This window comes from Neodiprion pinetum, chromosome 2 (genome assembly GCF_021155775.2).
Source record: "Neodiprion pinetum isolate iyNeoPine1 chromosome 2, iyNeoPine1.2, whole genome shotgun sequence".
Taxonomy (NCBI): domain Eukaryota; kingdom Metazoa; phylum Arthropoda; class Insecta; order Hymenoptera; family Diprionidae; genus Neodiprion; species Neodiprion pinetum.
This window is the reverse complement of record NC_060233.1, coordinates 3,990,062-4,009,115: the sequence shown is the minus strand read 5'-3', so window position 1 is coordinate 4,009,115 and position 19,054 is coordinate 3,990,062. Positions and strand designations below refer to the sequence as shown.

At 43.1% G+C, this 19,054-nt stretch overlaps 4 protein-coding genes across 9 annotated transcripts in view; 3 read left to right on the top strand and 1 right to left on the bottom strand.

Annotated features, from left to right (window-relative positions):
* Positions 1–5,373, bottom strand: part of Mvd (mevalonate diphosphate decarboxylase) — a 32,075-nt gene extending 26,702 nt beyond the window's left edge. The window contains exons 1-2 of one of the 2 annotated variants that reach the window (XM_046612303.2): positions 5,226–5,373; positions 4,856–4,971 (exon numbers count right to left, since the gene is read on the bottom strand). In XM_046612303.2, coding sequence (XP_046468259.2) covers positions 4,856–4,859 — 4 coding nt within the window. In that variant the 5' untranslated portion in view covers positions 4,860–4,971; positions 5,226–5,373. Of the gene's footprint in view, positions 1–3,099; positions 3,233–4,855; positions 4,972–5,225 lie in introns of those variants that run through there. The other variant, XM_069133560.1, reaches the window with a different exon arrangement.
* LOC124212371 (carboxyl-terminal PDZ ligand of neuronal nitric oxide synthase protein) overlaps positions 1–7,819 on the top strand; it is a 31,477-nt gene extending 23,658 nt beyond the window's left edge. For all 5 annotated transcript variants that reach the window (XM_046612299.2, XM_046612297.2, XM_046612296.2 and 2 more), the window contains 5 exons: positions 2,453–2,583; positions 3,117–3,302; positions 3,400–3,579; positions 5,135–5,422; positions 6,025–7,819. In XM_046612299.2, the coding sequence (XP_046468255.1) occupies positions 2,453–2,583; positions 3,117–3,302; positions 3,400–3,579; positions 5,135–5,422; positions 6,025–6,573 (1,334 nt within the window). In that variant the 3' untranslated portion in view covers positions 6,574–7,819. The remainder of the gene's footprint in view (positions 1–2,452; positions 2,584–3,116; positions 3,303–3,399; positions 3,580–5,134; positions 5,423–6,024) is intronic.
* A 3,660-nt stretch (positions 7,820–11,479) lies between these two features.
* On the top strand, positions 11,480–16,280 carry LOC124212368 (transmembrane channel-like protein; the record flags this gene model as incomplete). Its single annotated transcript, XM_046612293.2, has 15 exons — positions 11,480–11,679; positions 11,824–12,061; positions 12,148–12,336; positions 12,403–12,635; positions 12,699–12,890; positions 12,996–13,244; positions 13,373–13,442; positions 13,533–14,310; positions 14,401–14,516; positions 14,751–15,046; positions 15,125–15,304; positions 15,372–15,492; positions 15,568–15,724; positions 15,803–15,986; positions 16,051–16,280. Coding segments are annotated over 15 exons (3,423 nt in total), but the record flags the coding sequence as incomplete, so codon positions are not given.
* Positions 16,281–16,450: 170 nt separating this feature from the next.
* LOC124212377 (DNA polymerase delta subunit 3) lies at positions 16,451–18,380 on the top strand. The gene is made up of 2 exons (XM_046612313.2): positions 16,451–16,665; positions 16,807–18,380. The coding sequence occupies exons 1-2, from the start codon at positions 16,597–16,599 to the stop codon at positions 17,749–17,751; spliced, it is 1,014 nt and encodes a 337-aa protein (XP_046468269.1). The 5' UTR covers positions 16,451–16,596; the 3' UTR covers positions 17,752–18,380.
* The last annotated feature ends 674 nt before the right edge of the window (positions 18,381–19,054 follow it).

Here is a 19,054-nt window from a genome sequence, read left to right as displayed (position 1 = left end):
TAATAACAACAACAATAATGATAATAATAATGAAATACACGAAGAGACGCGATGAAACTTTTCCCTCGCTCTCTCTCTCGTTCTTATAAAATATCTTTTCTAAATCTATCGCACGCCTTCAATCTGATACAGATCGATTTGGACCCGGATTACACGTTTGAAGAAGAAAAAAAAACTAAAAAAAAAAAAAAAGCTAAAAAAAAAACAACGATTCAATTTCCACTAAAAGAAACTAGCGAAAAGAGGAATCGTTTCACGTATTTATATATGTGTATATAAACGCGCGCGTGGCACTCGGAAGCAATCAGCTGCCTAGATAGGGAGGGACGCGGAAATGAGTTCCGCCCTTCGAAATAGGGGGCAATTCAATAGAGTCGGTATAGCTGTATGTATACACCTGTATATATATATATATATATATGTGTGTGTGTATATATCATATATATCGTGGTCCATCTCGAGGCACGTAATCGGACTGTCATCTCGTCTGCGAGTTGAAAATAGACCGGCGCATGCATTATGATATGCAGCGTCACGATTGATCTCGTCTTGTGTCGGTAAATACGCATGCGAATATGTATTATACGTTATTGTTGTTGTTGTTATTACAAATTTTGTATACACATGTACGTATGATATTATATTACATAATTGCCGTGGGATTTCAAAGCCTTCGGTAGAGACGCGTAAGCGGTGTAAAAAAGACGCGTGATATCCTAAAGTTCAAACGGGAGAGGCTGCTAAAATCCAATAGATCTTAGCGACCGGCTGCCGCGCCGGGTTTACGTTGAGCTATTATAGACTGTCGACAACGGCTTTTTGTGTAGCCTGAATATTTTTATATTTAAACCGGTTGAACGTTGTCGCAATTCGTGTAAATTACATCAGTTATTTACTTATAGTATATATGCGTATATATATGTATATATATACTTTTTGAAGAAAATTTGATAGATTGACATTTATGTATAATACATATACCGGGACAATCTCTTGAAACTTGAAAATCAACCGCGCATGCGTCAAACAATTCAATCTCATTGGTCGGCAAAATCTTCCCGCAGCGATATTCTTGTCCGCGACGCAGGCGGGCCAACCTACGCAAAATGTGTACGTTTGAATTTTCAAAGAGCATAAGCATTAAATTCCGACCGTTCTTTGAAGAATCAACTTTCCGATCCGATAAAAAATGCTTTCCAAACCTTTCCGAGTCACTGCCTCAATTATTCGAGATTCTAACCTCGGAAATTCGTATCAACCACATCGCCGGCGGAAAGAGTTTGACAGCTGAAACTCGGGTTGGCCAGCCTGCACGAACAGCCGATAAAATTCGCGCATGCGCGGTTGATTTTCAAGTTTCAAAAGATTGTCCCGGTATGTGTATCAAGGATTTGAAAAATCTAGAGAAAATGCGAAGTGAACGTTTTCTTTTCTTTTATTTTCTTTTTGATCTGTTTTCGTACATGTGGTGTAGTTAACGACGGAGATGATTCGTGTTGGAGGAAATTTATAGCCAGTCTTTTTAATCAATCTCAAGTTTAGACTAGCTATATTACATGATATAACTACGTTAATCCCATGGTTTTCGCCAAAATTTCGCAATGCGTACCTTTACATCAGTGATAATCGAGATAAACGAGGGAACATAATTGTCCCGGGGTTTAATCCGCGACCTACCATAAATCATGCAGTCGTCCCAAAACCGTGTTAATGACGGTAGAGAATTTTCGGTGCTTGTCTGATAACTAATAACCGCCTTAACGCCGGGCTATCCGTGAATTAAACCCTGCATACCTGCGAAGTGGGCGTAATTGTTACAACGACGAAGCTTCCACTATTCGCGTATCTAAAAGGGGTATGAATTTGGTATAACAAGCTCATCGTGAAAGCGTAAGACGGAGTTAACAAGTTCCCCGAAAATATAGAGAAATATTTTCTGGTTTCGATCGGATGCAGGCACTTGTAACAGAGCTTTATTTAATGGGTCGAAAAGTAGCTGATTTTTTCGACAGTTTTTCGTTTAAAAATATGAAGATTTCATAAAAAAAAAACAAAGCTTTCACAGATATTGTGTCCAAATTTGAGATGGATAGCTTGAAAACTCTTCCTTTGAGTGTTTACATCGTTTTGAAAAATCACGTTTCGAGAAAACCGTTAGAAAAAAATGTAAAAAAAATTGAAATAAACCTTTAGGAATTTATTTTCTGTACCGCGTGAGTGCTTTGATTTGAGAAAAAAAAAATAGACCGTTTACCGTGTTTTAACTATTGAGAAAAAAATTGCGAAAATCAGCTATTTTTCGACTTTTGACACTAGCATGATCCCTTCAACAGTAACTTGCACCACATTTTCTTTTGTAACCATTTCACTCTAATGTTCTGGTGACTACGTAATATATTGAATAATGAAATTTCTCTCAGTATTGCTGGTAATTTTAATCCGGTTATTTCAGAAATTTCGTTACTCGCCCCGCCGATAGACGCCGAGGATTCTGCGCCCGATATTACAACCTCTTGCCTGTCGAGATCCCAGGATGCACCCGTCGTCACAGCTTCAACAACACCCGTCAGACAATCGCCGTCGGCAAGTTGACTAAAACTATGTTTCATTGTGCACTTACACCGAGTGTTAATCGCTAACGGATTATTGCTCAGTGTCAAGTAATACAAAAATCTAGGAAAGAAACGCAGAAAACTGATCAAATCATTATTTTTTTACCGAATTTGAGTATGCGAAAAGCGTTCACAGTTTTATGGCAATTAATATTTTGGAATTTTAACGTAAAGTTGAAAAACATTTGTCAATCAATGTAACAATTAAGTTTCAAGCTTGTAACGTAAACGTGACGATGAATTTCGATCTACACGATCGTTTGATATTCAGTAATGCTTGATAAATGAAAAAATGATCACATTGTACAGAAGTGAACGATTTTAAAAGTCGGTCTAAAGTCAATATATGTAAACATGAACCTCGTGAGTATAAAAAATTTTGGGTAATCACATTTTCGTCCGATTAATCGGTAGATAATTTGCGCAACAAGACTTGTCCGAAACTCGGTTACCCGGTAACTCCGCTTCACGAATTAAAAATGAAAACCTGGTGTCCTTCCTCAGCAAGCGACGATGGTATCCGATTGCGGGTTGCTTGTCGGAGGAGAGCTGACCGCCTTGAAGCACGAGATCCAACTCCTCAGGGAGCGTCTGGAGCAACAGAGCCAGCAAACACGAGCGGCGGTTTCCCACGCCCGACTCCTTCAGGATCAGCTAGCAGCCGAAACGGCAGCTCGAGTGGAAGCCCAGGTAAAGATCCGAGCTTATAAAAAGCACAGTCGGTATTGTAGGTGTTGATTTATCGACCGCGGGTAATGAATTCGAGTAATCGGCTCGCTCCTCGCAGACGCGGACGCACCAGCTCCTCGTTCAGAACAAGGAACTCCTCGAGCACATCGGCGCCCTGGTTGGACACCTTCGGGAGCAGGAACGCGGGGGTGGCCACGGGACTGCCGGGCCCCAAGCGGTCCCCGGGGCCCCGATGTCGGCGACGACGACCGTCCCTGACCTCTCGACCCTCGGCCAGGTAACGCTCTACCCATTTCCATGACACCCGTCTGCCTGACTCTGTCTGTCTGCCTGCCTGTCTGCCTGCCTGCCTGCCTGCCTGCCCATGTCGGAGTTGCGTTTTACATCCACCGATAATAATTCATTCATTAATCAACCCCAATAATTAATATTACATGTGTAACATGACGTAGTGATAGTTTTGTTGTACGCATTTTTATACTTTTATATCATACTAATTGTAAGTACTATTACTGCTACCAGTACAGTACGTCTAAGCATACTGTACAGGTATGCATACCATACGAGTAACTATAATAGTAATAATAGTAATAATAATAATAATAATAATAATTAAAAATTTTTGTACCGATTTTTAATCTGTGTTTTCATTGTTCATCGATAACCGTTCTGCTCCTCATTTTTACGCGATTTAGTTTTTTCGTCAAAGAGACGAAATCATCTTTGTCGGTATATTCATCGTCATTCAGGATATGAAGAAGGGTTTCAAAGAGAAAGAAATTTTTTTTAATTTAACAAACTCGCATGGCATCTTTTGTGTAAAGCGTTTCGTGGAGCTACGTTATTTCCGTTATTATTCCTGGCTATTATTCTCGCTGCTAACGAGTTGCCGGTATTATATATTTACAAGTTCCATTTCAGCTGCTCGAACTTTGTTCTAACAAACTCTGGAGAGCGAGCAAGGTGAACTTTTATCGCGGGAAAAGAAAAGGAAAAAAGCTCGAGGCCCTGATTTCTCAGACAGTACTTTTTTTTTATTCTCCACTTTCTTCTTTGCTTTTCTCCGATAGAGAAAGACACTTGTGGGACGCCGTATACTTGACGAAGAGTTCGACGGTTTTCTTTAGGTAAACTGTAAGTTTTTATAAACGACGACCCGAGAAGACTGTTAACAAAAGCGCTCCCGTGAAGTTGGAAAGATATTGGAATTTTAAATTTCCAGGTAGAATTGAGGCCACAGTGCTCAATCTTATACATAAATATACCTCAACCCACTCTCGACGTTTCTAGAATAACGTTTTTGCAAGAATAAGAACCCACGAACTTCAGCCAACAAGTGTGCAACGGATTTTTAAGGACCGGGAATTGAAACGTTCCGCGAAAAGAAATTAGTGACAGGAAAAGAAAGGGTTCCAGCGGAAAATAGAAGGCAACGAATCGCTGGAATGGTGTAGTTGCGTAGTGTCCGAACTTGTCACGATTTTCATTGCTGTTGTTTCGCTTGAATGTTACTCCTCTCTCTTCTAACGCTCCAAGTAATTGATAATGCATACCCATGTAATCGTTCCTACGTGATGTTGAAACACTAAATTGCTGATCCGCAACAATAATACTGAGTGGCAGTGTGTTCGTCTCTTACTCGGCAGGTCTTCTCCAGGGATTTTGGATTCTGTGCAACCAACAGATGCTAGGTAACGCCAAATATCTTTTAATGAAGTTTTTATAGTAGAAAAATTAAGAGCAATGGTTCCCATAGTTGTGACTAAAATCACCAGAATTAAATCCACCCGCGGAATTGAGGCGAGTATTGAACCCCGTATTTTGTCAAGCAGTCTCATCGAGCCGGGGCTCCAAGTTCACCCTGGGAGTTGGAACCACCTTCGTTCGCTTTCTACTCTTACCCAACGGAGGCAATTTACTCACCAAACGCGACCGCCGTCCTCGGTAGCCAGGGGTTCAACTCCTCCAACGAACAGCTCCACTTCCAAACACAGCTCCTCGAACGCCTCCACAACATTAGTCCCTATCAACCTCAGCCACAACGATCGCCCTACGCTACGCCTTCACCTTATCCCATGGGAACCGGTCTTCTTCTACCGCCGAACAACACGAGACAGACGGTGAGTTAATATACCTAAAGAACAAAAAGAAAATGAAAAAATGTTGACTCAGCAACCAGAAAATGTAGTTTCGAAAATTAAAATTGTACACTACAAGATGCTTACAATTGTTAATAACATCTGTTCTCGTGACGCCAAGAATATTTGAACCATTATTGTAACCATGATCATTTTTTACTAAAATCTTCCGTCAACCGTGACAATGCATGGAATTTCTCTGCAAAAAACGATTCAACCTCATAAGTAAATAAGCAATAATAATTCTGGATACAGGTTCCGTTACCGACACTCAGCCAAGACACAAACCTTTTTTCAGAATATTCGAGGATGGGAAATATCCCGCTCTATCTGACTTTGTCGATCATCGGATCATTCCGAGGACTTTTACCTGAAGACGGTTCAAACTTTGTTAAGACGGAGCAAATTGTCAGTAAGGTACAGCCTCGAAGTGATCCCCGATTATCGGTAAAATTAACCGGAATAGGGATGTCCCCCAGCCTAAAACACTCTAAAAGGTTTGTGTCTTGGCTAAGTGTCGGTAACGGAATCTGCATCGAGAACTCTCATTGCGTATTTACTCCCGTATCGTGACGTTTTTTCAGAGCTCAACTCAGGTGTCCCCAAACTCGACATCGCTGAGGGTCTCGCAGGCGAACAGCTTCTCACCGTCTCCAGTGATGCTGCACAGGGGTGAAAACTACGCGTCGTCGAGTTTGGAGAGCAACATCGAAGACCAGCAGCAGCAGGCCGCGGCGTTCATCAAGCCACTTCCCCACGGTTTACAGCCACAATCTGAGCTGCATCTCGACTCTCCGCGGCTAAGAATTCCCCCAACGGACTCGCAGGAGCCTCCACCAATAATCCTGGATCCTCCACCGCCGGGGAGACGTTCGATATCGAAGAGCAACGGGCGTGGAAACGGCCTCGTGAGGATCACCGAAGGTGTGAAAACCGGGACTGAGGCGCAGGCGAAAAACGAGCAACTCGAATCAGCCGCCGGAAAGCCTCACGAGGGTCAAAAACACCTGGTGCATTTTTTGCGGACACCCGGACCGCCGCCCTCCAGGACTACAAGCGCCAAACTTCCGTCTCGCAGCGAGCCGATGAGTCAGGTGCAAAGGTCAGCCTGGGCTCGACACACGACTAAATAATAAGGACCACTAACAATAAGCTCGCAGGGTGGCGTTTCAGCCGAAAAAACGTTGTTCCGTGATTTTTTCGATCGTCTGAAATTCACGGAGAAGACACAGCAATAAAGAAAAACGTATTATGCACATAATTTTGAAATTCGAATCCTTCAGTCATTCTGAGTGTTACTAACTTCACTCTCGAACAGGGTTCAAATATATTTTGCGTATCAGGCTATTACAGTTACGTGCGAGTGATAATCCGGTTAAATAGACCCGGATCATGCGTCAATAGCGAATATGCGTTTACACACCGCACGTAAAGATTTTCCGAAGCTTGTCCGTAAGCTTCTACTTTTACACGGAAAAACTGTAAAGCGATCATATCATAATCTAGAAAATTTAGCGTGTACATATTATATCATAGTATAGGATATATAAATCGAAAGACATATATTTTTCGTTTCAATTCATCCGCAACTTTATATATTATACCTATATATATATATATATAACCTGCACACAATACGCACTCTATAAAATAAATATTCTTATATTCCGCGCGAATCATAGATCAGATGCAATAAATTGAGCAGCCTTGGTAATCGTATGAGGCGGCGAAATCACATATCAAAAATTGAAGAATCAACTCATCCAGCCGTACAATGCACGTGCGTAAATCGACAAACTATCCCCCGGGACAGAAGAGATTTATCGTCTAGATCTAATCGTTACGAAGTTAATAAATCACCGTTACAACTCCCCGAGGATTTTCCATCATGGTTGGAAGAATTCCCCGATGGGTAGTTTATGCGTTGTCAGCCGCAGAGCTTTTGTACCTTTACGTATTACAGGATATGTTTCAAGGATTTCTGTCGCAGCTAACGGCTGCACGAAATTTACTCATGTTTGGGGAAAGTTTGTTTCAACCGGCAGCTAATTTCAGGGTTCGATGGATCAAATCTTCGCGAGGTCTTGATCCAGAGTTTTTTAGATTAAGGTGTAAATAAAAATATAGTATGTCGTCTCGACAATGATCGTAACGATCATAGGTGCAATAATCGGTCGTAAATACTATATAAAATTTTAGTAAGAAGCAATGGAAGAAGAATAGTAAAGCAGGACCCAACTAATCGCAGTTGTTGTACACCCTTCATATCTTAAAGCGCGATTCATGCAAAAAAAAACTGATATAACTGAACAGCGTGCGATCAAAAAAGGAAAATGTGGATTGATGCATGAAAAATTGTTGATTTGACAATATAACATATGTATAAATACGACGTGCGAAATAATGATTATCGTTATTGAAAAATAAAACAGTGTAGTATTACTCAGGCTTATCATTATTATTATATATATATATGTAATAAAACACACATCCACAACAATATGGAATCTACAATACACAACATAATAAATGTAAATGTATAATATTTTGAATATCAGTATGATAAATAAAGAGAAGAAAAGAAAGTTTACCCCAAAGTATGTTGCATCCTGATGTGTGAAAAGTAATCTTTGTGAATTCATTACTTCATCAGACACTCGTGCGTATGCTGATTTTCATCCCGCCATTAGCCCGTCTAGACAACCCGACCGTTTGATTACGGCAATTTTATTACACACGTATGGGCAGCGTTTGATTCACAACTGACATATTTGCAAACACATTAGGGTGGCTTTTTAGAGGCACAAAGCAACGGGCCGGATGTGACATGAGGCCTGCAGGCGTGGCAGCTGGTTTCGCGTGTCTCGCCCCCGCATGTAACACATGAGGCGGATAATGTTCACACCGTCAGACGGAATGCTGCATAACGGGGCATGAGGAGGAATCGACGCGTACATACACAGCCAACGCATACGCGTGTGTTTATCACCTGCGAAAAGCTGTGAGGTGGCGAAGGCACCCCGCAGGCTATTAATCCTGATTATTAACGCGTTAATAGATCGTGTACAGGCGGCGGAAGAGGGAGAAAATGTCCATCAACGATGATAACGGCAACAGTCGACGGTCGGACATTGAGCTACTGAACACTAACCGAACTTGCTTCCTACCGGTAAAATTACCCCGCACATTGCGGAGCAGCAATTTCTTTCTCCGCGAAAATCAACCGTTGTCGTCTCGTCCTTTTTCTCACACCCTCTGAAATTCACCCCGATTAGGCGAAAAATCGTACCGATTATCCGATCGTTGTTATACAAATAATCGACCGGAAGGATCGTATCACGTTCAAGGATACATCGAGAATTTTTCGACGTCAGCGTCTCTCGAGGATATCCTCACGATGCAGGCTCAATCGGAGAAAAAAATTAACAACGAACAGGATTCCAGGGAAAATTCTTCCGGAGATCCTTCACCGCAGAAAGGATCTTCCATTACCGTTCGCGCGAGGAGTCGCGGAAGGCGTAAGGAACCCCCGGGAATCCTTCGCCTCGACAGCACATCGCGTTCGCCACGATACAACATCGCCGCTCCTCTTCTTGCGCCACAGGTTGGTAATCTGCTCGTTCTCTTTGTCGTGTATTTCTGTGCAAGTTTCAAAATTTTTCAAAATTTCAAAAATGATCAAAGGTAAAAACTACGCGAATGAAGCCTTACAGACGTTTTCAAACTCGTTTCAATTTTTCGATTAACCCCAATTTAAGAGAATTTCATAGAAACGAGAGGCAAATAACAATTTTGTTGGTAATACCGTCCGGTTTTCGTTTGGTTCAGATTTGGTTTTTGAACAAGGTCAAAAGCTTCTGTTGTAGGAATAGAGGATATTTAAACCGCGTTGTTTGCGAATATCAAGAGAAATCTTGCATTTTATTGATAACTCTGACAATGAATAATAAGCGCATAACTAAACCTACATTCTTTCTATTAGTCGGTCATAACTCATACCGATCTCTTTGATCGAAAAAAATTAGACAAGCTTTTACGGTGTGCTATATATACATAAGGAATGAGTGAGAAAATTCAGGTTCGAATAACTCATCGGAATGAGTTAATGTTATTCTTGGTATAATTTGCGATAATGATGGGGGAAAAAACTCGTTATAATACGGAGCTGAAGTGTATATTAATGGGCAGATGTTTGAGGGTGAGGGAAGGAATGTCTTTTTCATACATCCATTAATTAAGCTCATCATATTAGGTGTGCGTGTATATATGTATACCTATACACGGAGATTCGATTACTCATCATTCCGGGCACAGGCGCGGCCAAAGTACCAGGCAGCTAACCGTCAAAGGATAATTCCCAGGGCCGCGTGGGGAGTATTCCAAGTAAAGCTCTGATTGTGAGTCGAATTGTAACCCTGGCGGGTTCGGAGGGATTGGAGGGCGAAAAGGAGTGTATAAGAGTGATTAGCTGAAAGTGAGGGTGGTTCGCGTGACTCCGGAGGGCCTTATGCATGCCAGCCTGCCGACTGACTGTCTGTCCGTCTGCTCGAGGGGAAGAACTAGATGATGGCAGGTCGGGCCGAAAGAGGGGACGTTAAGGCGCGGCGCTTCGCACGCGAACTTCGAGTGTTTTCATCCCCTGGTTTTCACCCTTCTAACGCCGCCCCCGAACCCCCGCCTCCCGCTTGTTGACACCGCCAAACAGCGGCTCTCACATCTGGCGAACCACTCCAAGTCAATACCGATCGCATCCTCGTCCCATCGAGAAAAGAAGACTCGCGATCATCGGTCAATTAACGCCGATCCGAGAGTGCTTAGGAAACTCGTTAAGGACCAGCGAAACAATGAGGTGAAACAAAACCGAAAGAACGGGAAGGGAAAAAAGTACAAAAAAGTAAGCGACTGATTAAGCGATGGAGGAGAAAAATTGAAGTTTCTTTTTAACCACAGACTAGGCTTCAACTCTCTAAAAAGTTCTCCTTTACGGCGAGACGGTTGACAGACTAAACTTCGATTAGTCTTCGTTACGGTTTTTAATTAACCGTGTTAATATCGCCGCTTTCGCCGACTGTTTGCTTCGTTAAGAAACGAGCATTGTCTGCACCCTTTGAGAACTTTTACATCATTTCCTTTGAACGTAGGTGCTAATTGACACGTTGTTACCGAGGAGAACGGTGACGAACGTCGTTGTCTGAGAAACCGGGATTTCGAGAACGAAAAAAACTCGGGGATGGTTCAAGTTGGGATCCTCTGCATCGGCGATAGCAGATATTAGTCTTAACTTACAGCCCGAGTGTAGAGGCGTGAATGTGCTGGGTAGGAAGAGGAGGGCGAAGGGGAAGTCGGGCCAGAGGGCTGCTTTACACCACGATGGAACAAGTGGCAGTCAGTCGGTATCGATACAACTTCAATGGCGACTTAGGTCGCTGGTACCAAGAATTTTTCAAACATTTCGCAAATTCTTTCACGCCTCCTGGTTCCGTCGTGTCATCACAGTTTTCGCGAATGAGACAGTCACACACGACCTGCCGCTGTACGAGGTCCGATAAAACCAGTAAACGGCAACCAGAGAATGTGTTTCGCCGATTATCATCACTTGCTCAAACCCGCCGACTGAATTTAATGCGATTGCGATTATTCGGCCGTCGAGACGACTTGCCAAATTGGTGATCATTGACATCGTGAAGTTACCACTGATAGTTTATCACCTTTCGCTTTGTGCCAGGTGGTTCCGTCCTCTCCGCAACCCTCCGTAGATCGGCTTTCCGTAACATTCGCCATCACCGACGAACCGAGCAACCCCGCTTCTCGAGAAGTCGTTTTCAGGGACCAGAAGTCTCAGCTGCAATTCATCATCGAGCCTCTACCTTCTCTGGTGAACAACAGGGAAGTTGAAATGCGCCGGGTACCCGCAGTCGCAGGTCAGTTCACATGTGAGACTGGTCTCAATCGCTACTCTGGAATATTTCCTTTTCCTCTTCGTGGTGTGGAAAATTAATCAAGCCGGTTGTCGCGTTTCTTGTAACAGTTTTGTAAATTTACTTCCAAGCCATTGCAGACTGCACGGAGGAAATCGGGGAAGAAGACGACTACTCGGCATCAGCCAGCGCGATTATCCAACGCCGAGCATCTCTGCGACGTCCCAGTAGGCGAAAGAGACGATCATCGTCGCCGTTCAACGCGGAAGCCGAGGGTGGAGTGAGGCGTCGGTCTTCTGCGTTCACGACCAGCTCTGGAGAGTAAGATTATTTTCCCCCTGGAGAACCAATTGTGCCATTTTCCATTCGCTCATCGACGATTCTTCTATAAAGATTTGTGACAATCAGATACTATTTTTGCTAAGTTGAAACTTGAGGGTTGAGAAAAGTGTCTTGAAATCGCAGAACGGCCATCTCCGTCGATGAGGGTGGTACGCAGGAACAGATATTCGAGAATCTCAAACTGCACAAGGAGGTCTTGAGCGGGGTCAAGCAGCAGCCTTGGCCACTCAGACGCAAAATAAAGCTGGTGCAGCAGGCCAAGTCCTACGTAAGGCGACACGAAGGCGTTCTTCAGGAAAGGCTGGCGCAGAACCGAAGTACCCGCGACGTGATTGCCCGGGCTTCAATCCTGTTCAACAAGGTTTATTTCTCACGTTCCTAGAAAACCAGGGCAAAACAATTACGGAGTCAAGCGGCGGCGAATGCATTTACAAAAAAATTTTTCAGTACTGGCAATATTTTCGTCGAGAATTCGTGAACCTTCAGACATGGCTGATACCGTGGGAACTGCGCATCAAAGAAATAGAATCCCACTTTGGATCAGCCGTTGCTTCGTACTTTATATTTCTTCGTTGGCTCTTCTGGATCAATCTGGTCATCGCGGCAACGTTAGCAGCGTTTGTAGCTGTGCCGCAGGTGATTTGTTGGCATCCCTGGGGATTCTTTCAATGATTTCTGTCTTGTTTACAAAATTCATTCCAGATGGTGACTGCCGATAAGGAACACGATGGCGAAAGAAAAATGCTCGACGAGGAAATTGAGGACTCCAAAAACTTGCTTACCCTGTGGGAATTCGAGGGCGTGTTGAAGTACTCTGCCTTTTTTTACGGCTGGTACACAAACCGTAACTCCGGAAGTAGTTATAATATTCCTCTGGCCTACTTCTTGGTCAATCTGGTCGTCTACATTTACAGCTTCGTCGCGATACTTCGAAAGTATGGATTAATCACTCCCTCGCAACTGGTATTCAGTTTTCAATGATCGTTGCATTCCCACAGGATGGCAGAAAATTCCCGAATGAGCAAGCTCTCCGAGAAGGAAGACGAGTGTGGTTTCACGTGGAAGCTTTTCACCGGGTGGGATTTCATGATTGGGAATCCAGAGACCGCGCACAACCGAATCGCCAGTATAGTCCTTGGCTTCAAAGAGGCGCTCCTGGAAGAGGCCGAGAAGCAGAAGGTTGAACGGAAGTCAGTGTCTTCTGTAAAAGCGATTGACGTTGAATCACATATCCTATTCTCTTCTCTCATCTGGTTTTCGCACATGTTATTCTCTTCTTTCACTTTATTTTCCAGTTGGAAAACCGTGATCGTAAGAACTTTCGTCAATCTCGCCGTGGCGTTCTTACTCGCGTTGTCTGCCTGGGCAGTGGTTCTAGTTGTGGCGCGTTCCGAGGAGCCGGAGGCAGAATCAAGCTGGTGGAGACAGAATGAAATCACGGTTGTAATAGCACTGATATCATTCGTATTTCCAATGTTTTTCGAAATACTTGGCATCTTCGAGAACTACCATCCCCGAAAACAGCTTCGCTTCCAACTTGCACGGTGAGACTCGATGTTCTTGATCAATACTTCAATCATTGCTCGTAAATACTGTATAATCTTGTTATTCAAGAAATATTCTGTCGTCTTTGACTAAATCGATTTATCTAATCTCAGCGCTTCGTCAACAGGATAATGGTGCTGAATCTACTCAATTTATACTCTCTAATATTCGCCCTCTTCGGAAAGATAAACAGCATGGTGGGTAGTCCATTCGGTTTGATGAAAAGCCCTTCGGTTTACGCACGCGATATCTGTAAGTGGATTAACAATTTCCGCTTTATATTTCAGACCAAACAGCTCACAGCCCTGCGACATAACGTGACCAAAACCTTGACGGATCCGAGGAACTCTACAAGTCGACGATGCTGTCGAGTATTCTGCACAAACTTCACGATGCCTGTGACTACAGCTGCCTCTTTAAGTCTCGGCCTCTTGACAACTATAACATCTCAAAACACCACCGCTGGGTTAATTACTAGCGATGGAACCCCCATAGTTGCCCAAGCCTTGACGAATAACGTTAGTCCGCTGACAAATGACATCAGTTTGACAGTCCCGGAATCGATAACTACATCGAGTACCCCGACGACGACAGATTATTACGACTACTCCGATTACGAAACCAACGACACGGACTTTGTAGAAAATGATGAGGTAGGAACCGAGCTCAACTCGACGGAGGAAGAACCGCCGGTCACGGTTACGATAGACAACAACGAAGTAAACACTTCAACTTCAACGAATCAAGAATCCATTGACGAAATACTAAATTTCACTGACTCATCGACAACGGACTCAACGTCAGCTACTTATTCAAGCTCTACGGTAGACCAGAATTTCACCGGCATTTTGGTCGACTTTACTGGAACCACAACGTCGAGTACTACCAACAGTTTACCTTCCACCAAAACTTCCCCTGTCTCTACTACTAGTAGTGTAATCGATAGGAAATCTACCGTTGACGAGATGACTGTAGATCATTTGGGAAGCGACAAACCGACACATAAGGAAACCAAAGATTGCTGGTATCAGTGCTGCGAACCAGAGAAAAAAGCAGAAGAAACAGGTGAAGGAGAATCGAGACCATTTCAATGTATGAATTCTCCACAATCTTAAGAGTATAGGAAAAAAATTCTTCGTTATTATATGTCTCCAGATTCACCTGTACCAAATACAACACAGATGGATATTAATGAGCGCAAAAAGCTGCGCCGTTTGTGTTGGGAAACGATGTTCGGTCAGGAACTGACTAAGCTAACGGTCATGGATTTGGTAGGTGTAATCAGTGAATTCGTTCAGCACGCGAGAAATCTGACGCGAGGTTATCTAGTCGTTAAACTGAGCTGAGCCCAGGTTCTTATCCAGTATTTCACCCCTCCGAATATTACCGATACGGGCTGAATTCGTTAATTGAAAGAAACGCGTGCGAGTTAACTGGAGGGCGGAAAGCACTTGGTTGATTAATTATCGATTTTTCACAGCTACATGCTCCTCGATCATTTACAGGTACTCACCGTACTATCCACCCTGGGTATGGACTTTTTTCGGGCAGTTTTCGTACGGCACATGAACAACATATGGTGCTGGGACCTCGAAAAGCAGTTCCCGCAATACGGCGACTTTAAAATAGCCGAAAATATTTTACACCTTGTTAACAACCAGGGAATGGTGTGGATGGGGATGTTCTTCAGCCCAGGATTACCGACCCTGAACGTAATCAAGATCGGAATATTGATGTACCTCCGGTCCTGGGCGGTTCTGACCTGCAACGTGCCACACGAAATCGTCTTCAGAGCTTCGAGGTGAATCTCTCAACGATCCATCTGGCAACCGTTGCAAATTGCAATTTTTCATTGATGCGACCGTTCGATCTCTTTCAGATCCAACAACTTTTATCTGGCTCTACTCCTGACGATGCTTTTCCTATGCGTCTTACCAGTAGGCTATGCAGTCGTTCGGGTTGAACCGTCCTGGCACTGCGGACCATTCTCTGACCAGCCGATAATGTACAGCTTGATCACAAATAGTCTCAAGTCGGCATTACCCAAAGATTTTGCCATGTAAGTAGCAATAGATAAATTTATATGCGCGACTTTGACGAGCTTGGATTTCACCACGTTTTTATAGAATCCTGGACTATATAGCATCACCGGGAATTGTCATTCCGTTGATAGTGCTCATGGCGTTGATCATATACTACATGGTCTCCTTGACGGGATCTCTGCGGGAGGCAAACAACGATTTGAAGGTATGCGGAGAAGATTTTGTAAACGAAATAATATTCTACACAATGCGGATAGCGGCGTTATCATTTTGTTCACAGATTCAGCTACGTCAAGAACGCACCGAGGAAAGACGAAAAATGTTTCAAATTGTGGAGAAGAGGCAAGAAATTCAGGATGCCCCGTTTGTTAGGTGGAAAAAAATTCTTCCAGTCCTACCGACGAACAAGACGGCAGGGGTCGTTGTGATCGAAGAGGGTTTGTTGTCTGTCGAAGACACTTGACGAATCCTATTTCAATGCACATTAAAGAACTTATTGGATCTTTCCCGTTCAGGAACTGCTGCAAATGTCACCCTACAACGTAAAGAATTAAGAAAACAATCCGCAGCCTCCGAAGCTGGAGAAGCGACTGACGTTGAACAGGACTCATTGCCGCACGATCCTGGTATGGTGATGCCAGAAGTAGTCGTCGACGTCGATCCGAACAACAAGAAACACGTCAAACAGATTAAAAACCGGTAAATTTCGTTAGCATTTATTCTCCTTCAACTTTCGTCAACTAATATCGTCACACGAATACAGGAGTTGTTCGAGTGGCTCGGTGAGGGAAGGAGATTCCATGGGGTCACAGGGTAGCGATTATGGGGTGATACCGAAAATTCGTATCAGCGGAACCGGGAGCGCGACAGAAATTGAACATCACTCAAGTCCTGGTAGAACTTCCGTCACTTCTGTGGAGTCTCAGAGCCGAGCAGGGCCTTCGAAAACTTCGTCTTCTGAAGCGAAGCCTGAAGCGGAATGAGGAGTTTTTCAAGGTACAATTAATTCGACCAACAACTTTCCATAGAAGGGTAAAATGAGTTCGATCCTATTCGAACGCTTGAATATTTAGAATGTGTTTAGGAATACCCAACTACAGTAGGTAAAGCCGAGCGTCAAGCCGTAACCAAAATATTGACGTTTCGAGGTCAGTAAAGTTCGAAACTTCGATGGAATCGAACATCAACTGTCACGCAGCGAAGCGTGACAGCGAATCTTAGTCTGTTTTTCGTACCCGCCGGTAATAGATAAAGTAAAGTAAAATTTTCCATTAGCCTAATTTCTCCCCAACAACATTATTCTTCTGATATGATTTCAACGACGATTGATACGTACTTGGAGACATTGACTGGATACATATTTGACGACGACAAATTGGTAAGCGCGTGTATAATATGTATATAAATGGAAAGACAGAAGCTCTGTAAGCCTTTTTGCAGAAAGTTGTGAAAAAAATCGAGACTATCAAACCGTTCAATAGCGCCAATAAGACTTTCACTTGTTTTTAATTTTACGCAGGTAACGTACAAATGGTTGAGCAAGGAGCTGGGACTCCACGTCAACTTGGCAAAGCAAATATTATGGCAATTTTGGAAGGAGCACGAAGAGCGAGAAAGAGTCCTGGCCACCTTTACTCTGATCGGTTACCTGGTCGACGGTGTTCTACGAGTGGAGGTAGTCAAGGAAGAAGATCTGGCATCCGCGAAGCGAAAGTTTAAAAAGCTGACGGCGGAGCATCTGTACAGTTTGCAAAGAGCGCTACCAGATGTGGAGTTTCTGGCTTTAACTGGGGACGGGGATCATCGACAGGGTGCAATTGTTTGCAAAGAAATAATCGCCCGCAGCGGAGAAGAACTGAACGAGCTAAGATGGGGCTGCAAATTGTCGGGCAAAGTGTCTGATGAAAAATCGGCAAAGTTAGCTTCAACCAAGCCGGATTCGAAGAAGGAGAAAAATTTCTTCAGCAAAGTAACAAAAACACCACAGGCTTTTGACGCCTCGAAGAAAGAGGCGGCCAAAGACGTTGACAATGTTGTCGCCGGTCGTGGCCGGAAACGTCAAGGTTCCGAAGAGCCCGAGATGGGTGGTAAAAGACAGAGGCGGAAATGTGATCCAACTTCTAATCCCAGCGGAGAGTCGAGCGTTAACGAGGACGAGGGTGAGGACGAGACGATGCGTAATTGTATTCTGGAGGGTGAAACTCCCTCGGTAAATGTCGGGAATAAAGTATCCCCGCCAATGTATAAGGTGGAAAATGGTAAAACGAAGGTACGGAAGGTAGTTGACAAAACTTTTACCGACGAAAACGGCTATTTTGTTACGAAAAAGGAATACGTCTACGAAAGTTCTTCGGACAAAGAAGAAGACCCCTCAAAAGTCGAAGCGCCGCAACCCAGATCCGCAGCTCCGAAAGACAATAATCGTAAGCAAGCCAGCCTGTTGAATTTCTTTAAAAAGCCTTAAAGCGCAATCCCGACACCTCCCGATATGTAAAATCTGAATGCGCGAACGTTTCGAACTACATTCCTCCTAGCAATTTGTAGATACTAATTACTGTAGCCCTGTTAACTTGTACAATGTACATATTTAGGCGTGAAAATTATTACGATAAAGACATCAATTTTAATTAACATACTGTATACGTTATATATACATACAACATATGTTATAGATATTTATGTACTGTTAATGTGAATTTTATCGGATTTTAAAGCAAAGTTACAGTGCTACTGAAATTTTATTACCGTATCAAGATATAGTATGTATAGAAAATACTGCGATCAATAACTATTATCGTCTTTACGTACAAGATATAAACCTTGTTGGTCTGTTATAAGATTGTAATAATACTTGAAATATGGATTAATCACGTGCAATATAGAATTTGGTACATCACGTTACCCCGCTGAATTCGATTTTTTATTCATAAACTTGAACCATTGCTAAGTAACAATGATAAATTGAGTGTTATACACGCAAAATCGCAATTTAAACATCTTCGGGTATAAGTAAGTACAAATGAATAGCACGCTTAAATTGACGTAGGTAGTCACGAATCGTGATAGAATGCCAAACGAATGTTACGGAAGACTAAAGCGCTTTGTGTTATCAAGCCCTAAAAACTAGCGTGTGCAAACAACGATAAACCGAGATCCCGTTGGTTATTGGTATATTTATTATCAGTACATATGTGAAAGCAAACGGCGTGATTTTCGGTTTGGTGCAATAAAGGCGACATGGGACAAAGAAAATTCACGCTCACGTGCAATGTAACGTAATTGAACGATTCATTTTCAACTATCGGCTCATACGCAGGCGTAGAACACTATAGATACATCATCGTGAGTTTAATTACGCCGCGTTTCTATTATATTCTACTACCTGCACTCGTCGCAATAATGCCACGTCACTTGACCACGTCGGATTCTTATTAAATTCATCATGCATCATGATCATTCGCATGTAATTCGTAAACATAAAACACAGATAAAACGTTTATCGCAGTTAAAGAAACGGTTTCCGGATATCGTCGAGGAGAGGAATTGTAAGAAGTAGACGCGATTCGTTATCGTTTCAATATTCTCGATTACGATCTGAGTGTATCAAAGGATGGACGTAGTGGAAATTCATTCAACTACTTTTCCGTGAATCATAATCGCACGAAAAATGAAGTAAAAAAATACGAGTCAAGAATTCGCCCGTGAAACTTGGTGACTTTTGAAATTTTTCTTTTACTTCTCTTCATCCAACAGTCGTGCGATCGTTT